This window comes from Diadema setosum, chromosome 1, assembly GCF_964275005.1.
Source record: "Diadema setosum chromosome 1, eeDiaSeto1, whole genome shotgun sequence".
Lineage (NCBI taxonomy): Eukaryota > Metazoa > Echinodermata > Echinoidea > Diadematoida > Diadematidae > Diadema > Diadema setosum.
Genome location: NC_092685.1, coordinates 32294949 through 32312608, shown reverse-complemented (window position 1 = coordinate 32312608; position 17660 = coordinate 32294949). Strand labels below are relative to the sequence as shown.

Sequence of the window (17660 nt, the reverse complement as noted above, 5' to 3'; positions counted from 1 at the left end):
GTAGCATTTTGTAGCAAAATGTACAATACAGGTCAAAAATCAAGGTCAAAGGTCAAAGAAGCCAAAGGTCAAACTTCTGTGTAAAAGTTTTGAAGCCCTCACCTAGTGCCATCACATAAAGCAATCGGAATCGAAATCGGGTTAGAAATGGCGAAGGAGTAGCATTTTGTAGCAAAATGTACAATATAGGTCAAAAATCAAGGTCAAAGGTCAAAGAAGTCAAAGGTCAAAATTCTGTGTAGAACTTTTGAAGCCCTCACCTAGTGCCATCACATAAAGCAAACAGAATTGAAATCGGGTTAGAAATGGCGAAGGAGTAGCATTTTGTAGCAAAATGTACAATATAGGTCAAAGGTCAAGGTCAAAGGTCAAAACTGAAATTCTATGTAGAAGTTTCAAAGCTCCCATATAGTGCTATCATATAAAGCAAACAGAATCAAAATTGGCTCATAAATGACAGAGAAGTAGCAAATTGAACATTTTGATCACACACGGACGCACACACGGACCACACACGGACACACACACATACGGAGCCCGTTTCATAGTCCCCTGCTCGAACTCGTTCGGCGGGGACAAAAATGGTAACAAAATTATTGTAGCAGTTCGCTATGCCAAAGGTTGAAATCTCAGTCCAAAGTTAAATTAGTCCGACAATGGAAAAAGGTTTGTTTTTACGAAGGTTAGTTAATACGAAAATATGATGTCGTTTTCGGATTGACAAATTTTTCTTCTTTCTTTTTTTTCAGATGGGCCCGCGCGCTGTACAGAGCGGTAATGTTGCGAATCGGAGCACGAGAACAATCATTTTCAGAGTATGGCAATAGAAATTTACGTAAAACAAATATGGCGACTTATGGAAGGAAAATCATACATATTTCAACTCAGTCAGCACTGAAAAATCATGTCGACAGAATCATACGAATTTACACGCATATCTTTGCAGCAATGCACTTGAATTTAAATCGCAAAGTTGCATACAATTTTGGGGATTTGCATTTGATTTTTCAAATTAAGTTCAAAACGCAAAGTGTCTAGAAACGGGCCCAGGTTTCCAATCCCGCTGTCTCAAAAATCTCTCTAGAGGTTTGGGAATTGCGCATTGTCCTTCCTAGTCCGCGCGAGATTTACGCATGAACTACTTAGTAAAACATTATTGTTGCTAAAGTCAGAAGGCATGTTTTGGCGGCAAAAGGAGTAAGATGTGGATAGCGTGATCCAAATCTTACTCTGTACAGGGGAAATGTGTTTTCATTTATAAGTCGACATGTTTTTCTCAGTCCCGATTATGTCGACTTACGCGAGGTTAACTGTAGTAGTAGTATAAGTAGAAATAATTACATGACAGTAGTAATACAAATTTCAGATAGTATGTGCCTAATATGCATTGTACACATGCTCATTATATCTAGGTGTCACCAGCATTTTTATGTATTCAACTTCTCACAAGCCAAAGATTGGTCAACAAAAAAGTGTCATTGATTCTCACTAATACACATGTTTACAGCACAACACAATAATACACAGCCTTCCTCTGTAGAGCTAATCTAGAACCATTTGACCTTTCAAAGGGGTGGGGGTATCAGGGCAGACATGAGAAATGATAAAAGTCATTGGAAGCATAGGTGTCAAAGACCGTTTTCACACAAGCGGATAATGCGTCATTGGAATGATGATTTAACGATGCACCACTAAAATCATCACTTTAATAATGCATTTTGGCAGTGTGTACACAAACTAGAATCACGGAGGGTAATTTGAATTGCGCAATTCAAATGACGGTCAGGAGGTGTTTTCCACTGATGATTCTCCAAAATAACAGAACGAAACAGTCGTGTGTATGGAGTGACCTCCAAAATCTTTTTTATTTTTATTTTTTTCGGGGGGGGGGGGGGGGCAGAGCTTATAGTAACCTTCAACTACTTCCGCAGAAAAAAACATGCATTTCAAATGAATGCACTGCATATATGAAGCTGCACAGCTGTGCCGTATTATGAGTTGGGGAGGCCGAGCCTAACTACTTACAGCATGGTATTGATCATCGGGCATTTTGCAAACAAATAGTCAAACAAATTTTAGTGCAATCGTATTCATAGAATCGTATTATCATATCACGTCAGAAGTAGGTCCAATAGGAGCAGGAGCCAGAGATGAAGAAGAATCACTCTATTTGCATGAAACATGCTTCTGAACACGTCTCTAAACAAATCTTTTGTCAACCTCAAAGGTCTCTTAGTTGAATAATTTTGGAACTTTACCTCTCTTCTGAACCCAGCCTTCTTTGACGATCGTTATCGGCACTTCCGAGACCGACGTCGTCATTGTGATTCAGAGAGCTGTTAAAAAGAAGGATGAACAGAAAAGAAAGAGTGAAAAAATCTCATCAGTAAAATGCATGGGATCATATTTCCTACACAAAACACTGCATGCTAGCAAACGTGAAATTCATCTTTATTGTTACGTGAGGTACATAAATTTGAAATAAACAAGCAATGAAAATATGACCCTGAAGACTTACTAAACTCTGTTACCTTGGTAACCAATCTTCACGCTGTGAATATTTATGACCACTTTTTTCTTTCTTTCTTTTCAACCACAGGTAAAGTAGAGAAATGAATGAGGAACCTTTCTACGGGGAAAATGTTTGAAAATGGGAGCAGAGGAATAACAACTTATAGTGACTCATGTAGAAAAAAAAAAGGAGTTTGACCAATGAGAGAAATGGATAGAGTTGTTCATTCTTCATTCACTGTGTAGCATAAAAAGAAGGTAGAAAAGGAGGGACAATATGGACCCACTCCATGTCAAAGACAAACACAATTTTCATCCAGGCATGGCTACCATCAGTCTTCTAATATTTATTGCTACATGCACAGGCTACAGGGAGCAGTATGGATAGGTGTCTTGGACACAAGTACTGCCATGAGGTGCAAACCCTGGACCTCCTATTGAAAATGCAGCGTGCAATCCACTTGACCACATCAACACCATGGTAAGGGGTGTTAGATAATACAGGCTTTGTGCGACTTTCAGACTGGGCAATTCTGAGCAGGTGTAACCAGCCATTGATCAGGAAAGGTTGTCTGATTACCTCTTGATGCAAATACCGGTACATTTTGCCACACTGAAAAAGATTTGACCAACACTGGCTACGTTTACTGAATTCAAAAGATAGAACCACATTCCAAAATGTGTTTTGAAGGCAGATACAACATGGTTTGAAATGCATTTCTCAGATTATGGTGTTTATCTAAACATCACAGAATTTTGATTTGGGAGTTTATCACTGCTGAGCTACTTTGCGCCATTTGACCTGGGAAATAGAAGTCAACAAAACCCTCTATTAACGGACCTTACCGCGACAACGTCATGACAATGTCAGGAGAACAACATTCCTCGCCTCGGGCAATAAAACTGCAGGAGAGCGCGAGGGACACCATTTTAACAGACACACACCCAAAACCTTCAGGTAGGTTTCTATGAAGGGGGTGTGTCCACTGATGCAACTACCCCACCCATCAGCCAGCGCCGCGTGTCTGTAACGTGGTTACAATCATTGATCTCAACTACATAGCGATCAGTGCTTACAATCCATGCACGCGATCGGCATGCAGTGTATCAATCATGCTCTGTCTGCAATGTTGCACATGCATGTAGTGTATCAAAAAAATGTTACTGCAGTCGAGTTCTAACAGAAGGTTTAACCAGGTAATGTCAGGGTAACGTCAGGGTAATGTTGCAGTAATGAATTTGGCTAGAGTTACCGCAACAACGTGCGAGCAACATTTTACAGGAACCGTTAGAACAGGCAGGGTAAAAAAAGTTACCCAGACACTACCCGGACCTTGTCGCAGTAACAAAGCTTTGTTAAAATAGGGCTACAAAACATGCAATTTAAACAGGTTTCCAAACGGCTTTCCATGTATCTGCTTCGCAGTAAGGCTTTGATACTCAAACGTATTTCAAATTGATGTTTCTAACCATGAATGGAAACATGATTGCATTTACCTATAACCAGAAAATGTCTAATACATTTTTGGAAAGGTGATCATACCTCAGAAAATTGTTACATTTAAAAAATGCACCGACTGACCACAAGGTTACCTCAAGATTACTAAACAGCAATTCAGTTGGGGACACCATTCTGTATGGCACTGCCCTTGAAGTAACAAATCTTGTGCACATACAACATTATGTTGCAAAGAAGCAAGGCACGCACTGCACTACCCCTGCGCTCAGAGCTAGTTCACATTTGAGCTTCTTAACTGATAGGTCATTTGGACAGTCGGCATCATACGTTCACAAACTAAGTGGGTCTGATAGGTATACAAACTGTGATATTTCCAATATCACTTTCAATTAATGGAATAATCTTCAGGTGAGATACAGGAAGGGCACTACCTCCATTGACTTTACAGTTGGTGCCAGTGTTAATGTCCTTCTGACCCTCAACTGACATTAATTTTAGTAAAACAGTTTTCTTGGAACAATTCCATCACTGATTGCATTTTCTCATCAAAGCTGCATAGTGGCAAAAAAGGTACTGCAAAAAGTACACTGTGAGACTGAATCTCAATCACACCTGTACGACATATCTCTAATCACTTTTCTTAAATAGCAAGTCATGGTCCGGAGTTGTTTTTCAATCATGTTTTGCTTGATACTGATACGTATTTGTAACATGCCCTCTGAATCAAAATTGATGAGGTGAAGTGTACCTCGACCTCACATTCACCTCCATCATGGTACATGCACAGAGACTCCAACCCCAAGCACCTTCTGATCTGGAGATTCTCCCGCCTGAAACCGCTAGCAAATGGGAGACTCCAAGTTGATGTTCGCGAAGCGTGTAGTTCCTTGCGGTCAGGGTCCAGGGTCTAGCTCTAGGGTTCTAGATGCTCTCTCGTGCTATCTAAGGTTTATTTTTCAACATACGATGGCAATAAGTAAGAAATCCTTTCCAATGGGAGACACAGAGCCAGGGCAGGACAAATTAATCTCAAGCAGGAGACTGGGAGGTTTTGCAAAAATGGGCTTTCCGGTGGGAGATCTCCCGTCGAAAGCGGGAGAGTTGGAGTCTCTGCATGCATGCAAATACATATAATCTAGGATGCAATGATCTGATCAAAATAATACACACTGTTTGTGACAGACCTGTTGCATGAAGTATCGTTTGCTGCAATATTAGCTGGCAATTTCAAAGTGGTATTGCGTTTATCTACTAGCAGAAAGGCAATCGGTGGTCTCAAACGCATTTCAAATCACCCTTTGAATGGTGTTTCACAACAGATTTCTAAATGCGTTTGAAAACATAGTTGTGTTTATGTATTGCCCAAAAATGCCTTGTGTAGGGTCTTGATTCTGCCTCAGAAAATTTCTAGCTAAAGGCACCCTCACTTGATCTGTGCAAGTAGTGGCAGGTAATGTCTGAACTTTTCCTCAATATCACTGATTATATAACAGAAAAAAAAAAACTCGTCAAAGTTTCATGGTTTACACACTTTTTCTATAGCATTACTTTTCTGAATGAATGGAACTGACACTAAAAACACTATTTTTGATATTCAGAATCTAATTTCCAATAATCTAAACTGGTACACCCTAGATGAATAATTACAAACAATTTCCCATTTTGTACATATATATATATATATATATATATATATATATATATATATATATATATACATATATATATATTTTTTTTTTGGTACATCAGTGCTAGAAAATGTTTTAGCATGAAGTGCTTAAAATTGCTTCAACGCATTTTCTGGTAACCCAGGGTCGAGCGCTAAAAAAAAAAGAAAAAAAAGGAATTCAAAAAATGGCGGATTTCTACTTGGTACCCATCAAAACCACATCATATGACAGTAACAGCCTGACCACGTGGAAAAGCCAGGAATTACTGTGGAAAGAAATTCACCTGAAGCTTTGCACATGAGAGCTTGATTGCAGGTAATATATGGGTTTAGAATAGCTGTCAATGTCTTCCCTGGGAATAGAAAAATGGAAAATATGCCTGCTCCCTAATCATGAATCAACATTGGGTTTACCCCCCCCCCCCCCTCCAATGGCCCTTGAGAAGGTAGCAGGAAAGTAAAAGAGCCAGGGATAGGAAATAACTGTAAAGTGAGTCAACCATTTGCCCTCTAGCCTTCCTCCTCCTTTCTAGATCTATATAGATGGTTGTAGCCCATTCTACAAGACATGTATTGCAGCGGAATCAAATAGATAGGTTATGGAAAATGAAAGTTATGTGGAAAACATCTTGCCATACTGAATTCATGGTCGTCATTCGACTCACAATAAACACAATTTACAGCATGTTTCCTTACAGCGCTAAGAAGGTTACTATAACAGTTCCAGAGAATTTAATATGAGTGCAAGCCTGCAAAATAAGCCAGCAGAGATGAAGAACAGAGCACTGTAAAAGTGAAATGAATGAATTGCTCAAATGCCCGGCAACAACAATCACGTATACATTGTATGATCAATGCCTAAGCAAATATCTCATGTTAATATCATGAAGGTTAATTCCTCAAGTTCAAGACTTTTCAGGTAACAGCAGAGCTGGTTTAATTTTCTTTCACGCGGGGAATCAGGAATTGATCAGGTACTGATCCCGAAGACAATGGGACAAAGAGTGACAGATGATATATTTTCACAAGGGCAATAATCTAAGCCTGAGAGGGCGTGTATTCCTAGATCTTCTCCTCAGTACACCGTTCATAGTAAACAACCCTTCAAGCGTATTGGGTGAGTGCGGAAAGTGGAAGTGGAGGAAAGGAAAAAACAGCAACTGTAGGTAACTCCTTGCAAATTTGTCAATGGGGTGTTAGCAACCAGCCAGTAGCTGCATGATATGGTTGAAACCCTTGCCATATCCTCCCTAGCTACAGGGGTTCAAGGGAAAAGAAATCAAGTTGTTTACCCCGCCAATCACCCACCTCGGATTTCAGTAAATGAACCCTTCTGTCATTTGCCAACCACTTTCATTTCAGTCCAGTTGTCAATTCCAGCCCGCCTTGTTAAGCCACACCACTTTCTCCTTTTCTCCCTCTCTTTCTAACCTGGTCTCTCCCTTTCCTTCCCTCTCTCCCTCCCCTGTTCTACTTCTCTTTCTCCTTCTTCCTCTCTCCTTTTTATTTCCTTTCCTTTTCTGTATTACCACCATGATAACAACCTCGATTCATACCTTTGCGCTCGTTCCTTCTTGTCCTATTCTCTCCTGCAAAAACAAGTAGATTTCTTGTAGCCTTGAGGTGAAGTACATCGGAATACAGTTACCTACACCTGTTGGGAGTGCCTAGGTTGAATAATGGAGTGGAATCGAAGAAGCCCACTCAGCGGCAGATGCGTTGCCGCTCAAAACAAACATGTTATTTACTTCCTGTTGCAATGTAAGCAGTTAGGGGTGTCCATTTCACCGAAAATGAACAGCTTGCATGCCTCAAATACCACCCAGGTCATTTCTTCCTTCATCAATGGAAAAGAACATGTCATTACATTCATACAAGCAATGTGAAAGGATAACTTGATAGTGTGTGTATATATAAATGCCATGAATCTTAAAGGGTCAAGTCAACCTGGAAAAGCATTAGTTGCAAGGCTTGATATCAATAGTGTTGGACTGGCTGCCAGGGGACACTCAAAATTGATATCGGGCCACCAAATCTGAAAAGGTTATCATTTGGTGGCCTGATTGGGCAACTAAGATTCAAAATGGATTATTATGCTTGCTTTTATTTTGGGCCACTATATTTCTTTTTCTGGCCACCAAAACTTCAGAGGCCCAAACAGGCCACCAAAGAAAAAAAAAAACACCAAGAATACCGCCCATCAAAACTTCAGATTTAAATATTTTAGTGGCCGGTACGGGCCCACCAGAGAAAAATACACCAAAAACACTGGCCACCAAAATTTCAGATTGACAGATTTTAGTGGCCTGCCTGGGCCACCTGAGAAAAGACTTATTGACAAGCCCCATAATTGTTCTCTGTCAGTTTCTTTGTTCCTTCCTCTCTCACTCAATCTCTCTTTTCTCTTTTCATTCATCCTTCACACTTTCTATCTTCCGTCTCTGAGGTCTTCAAAGTATTTGTTTAAAAGCTACATATATCAAAACTTTGAAAACATGCCATAAAATTAACTCACTATATTCTTCTGCTTAAGGGCAAATGAATCAAATTACGGGCTTCAACAAAGTAATTTATCAAATAATATGAATAGAAAAATAGAAACTGAAATGGATGGAATCTACTAGCAGCTTTGTCAGTGCATGATAAATCACTTACATACCAGTTATGCTCTGCACCCAATCTTGGTGCATTTCTCCTATAAGGTGGGAAGAGAGATGGTGTAGGAACTTGGAATAGCTTCTTTGATCCTAAGCTTGCCACCGACACTGAGTAATGTTTTCAAATGTAATCATTTTGCCACCACTCTGCTGCACATCAATCGTAAATCTCATCCTGAGACACGCTTGCTATAGCACGAGTGATGACAAGCGCGGTGCACTGTGGATTGTAATGTCATTGTAAGTGTGATAACACGACTGCAAAATTGGTCATAATCTAGCCTGCGGCTACGGCTCATTTTTGGTCTCACACATAATGGAATTCATGGCAAGAAAATAACAATTTAGCTAAATTTTGGTGACTTTTGACATTGATTTCGGCACACCATCCATGTCTTTTCGGGCAATTGATTGTCAAGTTATTTTTGCCCTTTTTTACCAACATAGCATACCTGGGCCAAGTACCAAGGAAATCCATTGAGCAGTCTTACATAAACTTGTTTCCTATCATAAAAAAAAAAAAAAAAAAAAAAACTATCATGAACCTTAAGAAACTCAAACACTGAAATATCTCATGCAAGAACATTACTAAATGGGAAAGTTTTTGGAGCTTAAAAATTTGTCTGCATCTTTTAGTATTCAATATCATGTATAAGGCTTACATGTAAGTCAAGTGCTATTGATAAACATAACCCTTGAAACCCCAGTGCATTGCCCTTAATGCCCTGAAAACTGCACATTGCCAAAACAGTTATTTTTGCATTCAGTACTAAGAACACTCCATTTCAATGACCCCAAGGTGGTTAGACAGTGTGATGAGTTTACACAATTCACTCATTGAGTCAATCATAAATAAGTCACAAGTTATTTTTTCATTTGAGTAGCATCTATAAATGTTTAATACATGTACTTATTCACACCAGTAGAACTGCAACCATCAATGTGTAATACAAGTGAAGATCAATTTGATTTATTAGCAGACAATGACAAAACTATAAAAAAAAAAAAACACCTCCTCAGCAATTATAAACAACACCTGGTGTTATGCACAGTTTGCTTCTCATAACTAATTTGCAAAGCCCAAAGTTCACATGCACCGTGACTGGCAAAAATTACACCGACAGGACAACACACACAAGACTGATTAGATGTAAACCAACTGTTCTCTTCTCAAAATATGTATATAACACAATGAAACATTCCTTTTTCAAGAGTTAAAGGGACCAACGCCTTAAGAACAGGTATGATGTTTATTTCTTTTCTTTCATTGTTGCAAAGGGGGGGGGGAGATTTGTTGCAAGGTGTAAAACATTTCTGGAATAGTTTTCATGCATTCTACACAGTCAGAAAGTAAATAATGAGGAAACAGTGAACTCTGTCAACTCTGGATTGCTAGCCTACATCTACCGGTACGTGTGAAAACAGCATAACACCTACAGTACAAAATTGACAAATTTGACAAAATGACAATACTGCACTGGGTGTTTGTGTTCTAAAATAAGCACATGGGATGTATTGGAACCCTAGCAGAACTGACGTCAAGCCATTCAGGCTGCCATTTGGGTAGATAATACTGTAAAATGATCCTGGTTCCTTGTTCCTGTTGTAAGTGCATTTGGGCAAAGTTTTCCTGTTCCTCATTTAAAGACATGTTCCTTTTCCCTGATCATCTTTCTTCAAGTCACTGTTTGATATTGTGGTAGTTCAAATTTATGAAACCTGTAGAACTTTGGATGATAAAAGGGGAAAAAAGCCCTCAAACATATACAGCTTTGAACTTGGAAGGCAAATGCCAAGCGATGTTTCACCTGCATAAAGCAATTGTACACTTAGGCCCGAATTCACGAAGGTGGTACAAATGAAACCATGGTTTAAACCAAGGACAAAAACCATGGAGCGCCAAGTGTCGTATGGAATATTTCGTTATGAAATCAGTCATTTCGTCAATGACATGATTATTTTGTAACAAAATGACAACATTTTGTAACTAAAAGAACATTTCGTCCACGAAATGATAATTTCATTAACGAAACGGTCATTTTGTCGACGAAATGACCAATTTCGTAATGAAATATTCCGTGCGACACTGGCTTTTGTCCATGGTTTAAACCATGGTTTCATTTGTACCACCTTCGTGAATTCGGGCCATAGTATTTTTTAAATCTAAGTTCATTGACCTTTTGACCTTTGACCTTGTCAGACTTCACCAATATTTAAACCTGATTGGCATTTTTAGGTTATGAAGCTGTGGTGTGAGTTTTGTGGTAACAGCTCAAAGCTGTCGAAAATCATTGAGAGTACACTACACTATCCCAGTATACAGTGCTTATAACCGGAAAAGTTCATTGACCTTTTGACTTTTGCACCAACTTCAGCAATACAGTAAAACCTTGATTATCCTGCCACGTTAGGACCAGCAGGCATCCAGATAGTCGATTTAGCCGGATAAAGGAGACATGCTAAAATACAGCACTTTGTAACAAATCATTATAGGGGTATACACATGTTATTACCAATTCACTAATATTTTGATTATCTGCATGGCATTGTCATGTTTTATACTTCATAAATTGATACAGAAATAAAACAAAATGTAAGTAAAGTAATACCTTCATGTATTGTTTGTTTGATTGATATTGACCAATAATGAGATCAACATTGCAACTTGTCGAATACTGCCGCTGCATTGTACTGTAACCACTGCTGTGCACTCAGTGCCAGTGACAATTGTGGCACGGGTCATTGACACAGTCTCACGAACTGTTTCACTGCAATGATTGGGATATGTCCCGTCAATTTGCATGACGACAATAATGGTTGAATGTGTATTTGTTTTGAGTGAGATTTGGCACTGAAAATACAAGAAACCGTTTTAAAAAATGGCAGCTGGTCGACATCCGGATAACAGAGAATCTGGATAATGGATGGCCGGGTAATTGACGTACTGCTGTATTTTAATTTGACCGGCATCTTGAGGTTATGATGTACACGTACCTGTGGTGTGAATTTGGTGGTCATAGCTCAAAGCTGTGGAAAGTTATTGAGATAATACACTGTACTACAATTCTATGAGTACAGTGCTCATAAGGAAGAGTTCATTGAACTTCTGACTGCTGGCCATGTCGAGCTTCACTGGCATCTAGATAGATGATGTACCCATGAGGCGTGTCTTCATCAGCCCGAAGTTCAAACTAGCGGGACATTTTGCGGTCTTAGAAAATAGCCCGATACAGCGAATGTGCGTCTTCATCAGCTCGAACAGCCTGCTTCGGGAAATTAGTCCGAAAATTGACGCATGCGCACTTTGCATAATTACTCTGCCTAGCTCGCTGTTCGAAAGTGGATTTCCCGCTCAAAATCTCCTACAACACCGTATGTACGATACTACAACCAGGGAGGTGAGCAGTACAGCAAATTCTCTCCAAAGGGATATCAGTAACGCTACTCTTCTGTCCAGTGACACATCTTATATGAAATGAACGAATTGCAATGTTTAAACAAATCCAAAATACACACAATCTGCAAGAATCTTTAGCTAAGGTAGAGTGGACCAGAAGAAGAAGTCTACAAAAAACAGCTAGCATGCACGGAATCACCTCCCTGGTTTTAAAGATGTCAACAACAGTAGGCCTAGTACACACATGTGATCCTTGAATACGCCGTGATCCTTGAATACGCCGTGAGTGTATGCACTATACACAATCACTATAGTTTGTACATGCGCTTTCAATAGCCAAGCTGGCTAACCAGAAGCATGGAGGGATCGAGAAAATTTCGGGCTGATGGAGACGCACCCGAAATAGCGCGCTATTTCACGAATTAGCGCTCTAGTTCACGAACTAGACCAAGATTTCGGGGGAAATTTTCCCGATCAAATAGCGCGCTATTTGCGTCTTCACTACACAGATAGCGCGCTATCTTGACATCGGACTAGTTTGGTAACCGCAAGATAGTGCGCTATTTTGAAACTTTGGGCTGATGAAGACACGCCTATGGTGTGATTTTTGTAGGCATAGCTCAAAGCTGTAGAGAGTTATACAGAGCACACAATATGTGGTGCTTATCAGGGGAAGGCATTAGCATCTGACCTTTCACCTGGTCAGACTTCACAAATATTCAAACTTGACTGGCATAACTAAGTGATGTACTGTAACTTACTTGGATATGTTATGGAAATGCACATTAATATTGCACCTCTTTTGGTCATACCTTCACAGGATAGTGGAGTAAAAATGTGATGTTGTGGCAAGGACTATGAAGGATGCCTGCTATTCACAGTACACAACATGATGATGATACCCAGCAATATTTGGATGGATACAGTAGAACAGAACATCTTTGTAAGTCAAGATGAAGTATAAATCAGCATTCATAGCAAGATAGCATACAGGGGAAAAAAATTGCAAGTACAGCAAAACAGCATCAATGTATGATGCATAAATCCCCAAGTTTTCTTTCAATAATTGAAATTCATCCCTTTTACACCTGTGTAACTTACCCGTTCCTCTCCAACTTCCGCCACAAGACAGGTGTTCCAAAGCAAGCCCCAAGAGTCGAATGTGTATCACTTTAAACAGAATTTGATTTAATTATGTTCACCGATTCTTTATCAAATTCCACATTCTGCCCTCCCCCCTTGAAAAATTGTTACAATGTGGCATTGAGACTAAAAATTCTTTTAACCATCTCAAAGTGCTCTGTTGTGGGCAAGGGATGTTACATCAGCACCAGGTGTGAATGACAACGGCCCTGCAGGATTTCAGTTTCCTGCAGAGCATGCATCGACAAAACAACTCGACATGAATAAATTTGATTTTGTCATGCTGTTGTACACTGGCATTTTCAAGCTGGCGTCGTTCCTGGGCTTGAGCAGAAGCAATCCACTCAGCTCATCTTTTGATTCAAAGCTCATGACACACAGCGGTCTTGATGATAAGTTGCACGAGAGAAGAAATGGATAATCAGAGCTCACTGAAGGTTATGGTAGGGAACATGAGAGCCATTGTAGTTTAGCCTGGGTAAACATTGGAGAAATATCTTACCAGCAAACATGTCTCTGGCACTCCCTTTCACTCATTTCACACATGTCTGATCAATCCCAAGTGTGTTCAAATTTCTTGATCACTACAGCAGCTAGTGATATGATAAGTGGACCTTAGATTGCTAACCTTTGAGAAAGTAAGCCTACATCAGAGTCTTATTGCCATCATTAATGTCTCTGAACTCATCTGGTATTTGTCTTTTTGTCGATATGTTCAGGAAGCCATGAAACATCATAACAATCAATCCCACTACAAACTCCTTGATTCTGACCCAGCCAGTGATTTCTCCCAACAGACCCAATCAACACCAGTTTGATGACACAAAAGAACATGGACACCTATCCAACCTCAAAGAAGACCCACAAATTTCTATCCTCAACAATTGCTAAGCCTGCCCAATTCTACCTCCTCTCCAAGATCCACAAACCTGGAAATCCTGAGCAATTCATCCTCCCAAGAAATGGTTCTCCTTTATCTTCCTCTTTGTTGATCACAATATTAAACCCCTTGTCTAACTAGCATTCTCCTACAAGTAGGTCCTACATCCATGACACACCAGAATTTCTTAGAAAACCCAATGGCATCAAGGGCCAGATACCAGAGACTGCAATCATCAACACTTTTGATAACTCTCCTCTTTACACCAACATTCCCCATGATGAAGGTATCCTAGCCTCATGTGAGGTATCGGCATGCAGCAGTCGTTTAACCCCACCCATCCAACATCAAATCCCTTATGTCATATGAACATATTAAATTATATATAGATAAATAATATTATCATATTAAACAACTCCACATTCATGGAAAAGCACTACCTACAGGTGTCCAGCACAGCAATGGGCATCAAGACGGCTTCTTGCTCTGCCTCTATCGTCATGACCAAGCTGGAGCAGTAAATGTTGGATTCAGCCCCCCTGTTGTCCATGGATTTGGTGGCACTACATCAAAGATATCTTCTTCATCTGGACCATGAAGGAAGACAGCCTCCATCATTCACTGACTACATCAACTCTTTCCAAAGAACCATCAAATTTACTTCTGATTTCTCCCAAGACACAACAAACTTCCTCCATGAGGAAAAGAGGGAGTCTAACCAATCAAGCAGTTCAAACTAGCGGAATATTTTGCTGTGTGGGAAAATAGCCCAATATTGTGAATGTGCGTCTTCATCAGCTCGAAACAGCCCGTATGAGAAAATTAGCCAAATATTTTGACGCATGCGTGCTTTGCATCATTACTCTGCTTAGCACAAGGTTCAAAAGTGGACTGCTAGCCACTATGTTTTCACGAACACGGCCTTGTGGGGAAATGGCCGACATGTATCCCAGAATTTTGTCCATCACTTCATAGTACTTCCCAGTGGGCTTTCTGTCACGCCCACTCCCGTTCAAGTAGTCCTTTTTCTTTTTGTACTCAGCTTTCAGATTCTTTTATCTTGCTCTTGACTTGTTGGGCCATCTTTGTGATGCCGTACGTTGCAAGCTTGTTGCTCAGACTTTCATATCTTTTTTCCTTGCATTGTCATACTCACCATTTGCTCAAATACAGCATCTTCTCTCCAAAGGGATATTATCAATAACACTACTTGTTCTTCTGTCCAGTGAGAGAAATTAATGATGTGCAGAGTTTAAAAGCATCGTAAATACACACAGTCTGCAAAAATCTTCAGCTTAGGCACAGTGACTTAACCAGAAGCAGAAGTACAAACAATGACGAAACAGCCAGCATGCACAGTACAGAGTTCGAAGAAGATGTCAACAACAATAGTACACACATTTGATCCTTGAATTCGCTAATCGTTGTTCACAAAATACACTGTGCATGTATGTACACAGTCACTAGCTTGTATTTTTAAGTGCGCTTTCCCCAGCCAGCTAGCTAACCGGAAGTGCGCTGGCGCACAATATGATGGGGTCCAAAAAATTTCGGGCTGATGGAGACGCACCCCAAATAGTGCAATAGTTCAAGAACTAGCCTAAGATTTGGGGGATATTTTCCAAACCAAATAGCGTGCTATTTGCGTCTTCACTGCACAAATAGCATGCAATTTTGACATCAGGCTAGCTTCGTAACCACAAAATAGCTCGCTATTTTGAAACTTTGTGCTCATGAAGGCAGGCCTACTGATCGATACCCATCATTACCTCCATTCATCCAGTTGCCATTCCTATCACTGCAAAACCTGCATCCATACAGTCAAGCCCTCAGTCTTGACTAGTGACCACATGTGAACTTCTTAAACAGAAAACCAACAATCAGGAACCTACAGACTGAAAAAAAAAAATCCAAGTGACCAACTTTCACTTCAATGTACCTCTTCTCTGCAATATCCTTTGTGACAATTACCATATTCTCCAACTGGTTGTGACTTAATTTATGTAGGGCCAGTGCTATTTCAATCTGAACAAAGTTCGACATCAACTGTATAGTATGATGTATCATTACTGAGCATAGACTCACCAAAACACTGCACAAATGTCATTTTGTAGAGTCAGCAAGAAATTTTAGATAAAATAGTTGTGATACATAATACTGTAAATGCACAAATTTTTGCGGTGCATTAATTTTTGGGCGTTTTGCGCTACTTTTGGCTAGCACGAATTCTAAAACACAGCGAAAATATCTTCACAGTTTGACCATTGCACAACGCGAATTCAAAAACTTTTATTTTTTTAGCCGCCCAGCGTGAAAAACTAATCATGTGAAAATATTGACGTTTGTGTTAATAATGTTTATGAATGTCATATCTGTCATATACAAAAAATAACAACAAACAAATCTATGCCAAGCAGTACTATTCCAACTGTCGATATTCCTGGAATGATTCACTTTTCAGTGCATGTACAAATGCATGCATACACATATTCACATGCTTTGAAAGAAACCAGTTAATAAGTGTGATCTGGTATGGGGAAAAGAAACCTGGTGATTAATGCCCCACCCCCAGAGTGTAGCTTATTGCACGACCACAGAGATCCGGGCAGGAAGTTTTTGTTTCAACATCCCTGAACGATTCCCACCAGAGATAGGAAGGGATACTGGGCAGGTTCATAAATAAACAGCATGCTGCTGCACAAAAGCAGGTCAAGTTGTGTGACTACAGACAATACTGTCTGCAACTCCCACGATCTCTGATTATTTTGTGAATATACAATTGTACATGTGTTTGTGTATGTGTGTATACATGTGCGTGTGTTTGCAACTCAACAGAAACTGATACCATTTAGGTTGTTGGGAGGAAGCAACCAGTGAATACAATGAATGGATCACTGCTGCTTTTAAGATTGCAATTTAAACACAGCTGTTGAAGGAGAGGCCAGTCAGAGTTCCAAGGACCTGTTTTAACCCATGAGGACGGGCTGATTTTGCTACAACACATGTTTCCCATAGATACCTGCCCGAGTATACTTGGGACTTGCCTTCAACGGGTTAAAGTAGTTGAATGTGATATGATCTGGCCCAGAGTCCTGGACCCCATTTACACATACGATTGACGCCGGTGTGAGGCCGGCCTCACGCTGCATCAAACGCAAGGGTAAACACATAGGTGGACTGACGGCGGCTTGAGGAAGCCCCGGTTTCGGTCCACCTCTGGAGGTGGTTTGAGGTGGTTTGAGGTCGGCTTCAAGGCGGCCTCACGCCGCCTTCACGTATGTGTAAACACAAAGCGGACTGACGCCGGTTTTTGAGAGTCCCCTGATCATCATGGGCTTGTGCGGTAGTGCACATACGTCATCGTTCGTGAATTTGTGACATCAATATTGCGCGTCAGAAATCTGAATGCTGAATGACCAACTTGAATGAAATCTCAGTCGATTTCCCTCGGTGAGCTCCTTCACATCATCAAACTTCATAGCTATGAAGAAAACGCGTCCGTAACAGGAGAACAGATAAGTGAAAAGTGCTAAAATAGTACAGACTCATGAAAGTCTCGCCACGCAGACCGGCCAAGCCGCCGTATGTGTAAACGGGGGTAGTCAAGCTGACTTCAAGGCGGCGTCCAGCCGACATTTCTGCTATGTGCAAACACACTTTCAAAATTTTTTGGAGGCGGCTTGACACCGGTGTGAGACCGACACGATAAAGCCAGCCCATGTGTAAATAGGGTCCTGGTCACATACTATGCATATTCACTTCACCCCCTAATTTCCATGTTTGCTGGCTTTTTAGCTAGACATCATATTAATTACCATCAGGATGGGCATTTCGGGTTGCCATAGGAGATCATTGTGACAGTGGCAGAAATAAAATTTGAATACAAATGGTATCATGCATTTAGATTGCTTGCTCCCACATTGAATCTGTGTAATGTAAAACAA

The 17660-nt window shown here is 40.3% G+C and overlaps 2 protein-coding genes across 3 annotated transcripts in view; one reads left to right on the top strand and one right to left on the bottom strand.

The window, feature by feature from the left end:
- Positions 1-17660, top strand: part of LOC140229822 (placenta-specific gene 8 protein-like) — a 187711-nt gene that overhangs the window by 77679 nt on the left and 92372 nt on the right. The window lies entirely within an intron of this gene.
- The window catches only part of LOC140235467 (RAC-gamma serine/threonine-protein kinase-like), a 105172-nt gene that overhangs the window by 70061 nt on the left and 17451 nt on the right, over positions 1-17660 (bottom strand). The window contains exons 1-2 of one of the 2 annotated variants that reach the window (XM_072315502.1): positions 7196-7293; positions 2259-2336 (exon numbers count right to left, since the gene is read on the bottom strand). In XM_072315502.1, coding sequence (XP_072171603.1) covers positions 2259-2322 — 64 coding nt within the window. In that variant the 5' untranslated portion in view covers positions 2323-2336; positions 7196-7293. Of the gene's footprint in view, positions 1-2258; positions 2337-7195; positions 7294-17660 lie in introns of those variants that run through there. The other variant, XM_072315497.1, reaches the window with a different exon arrangement.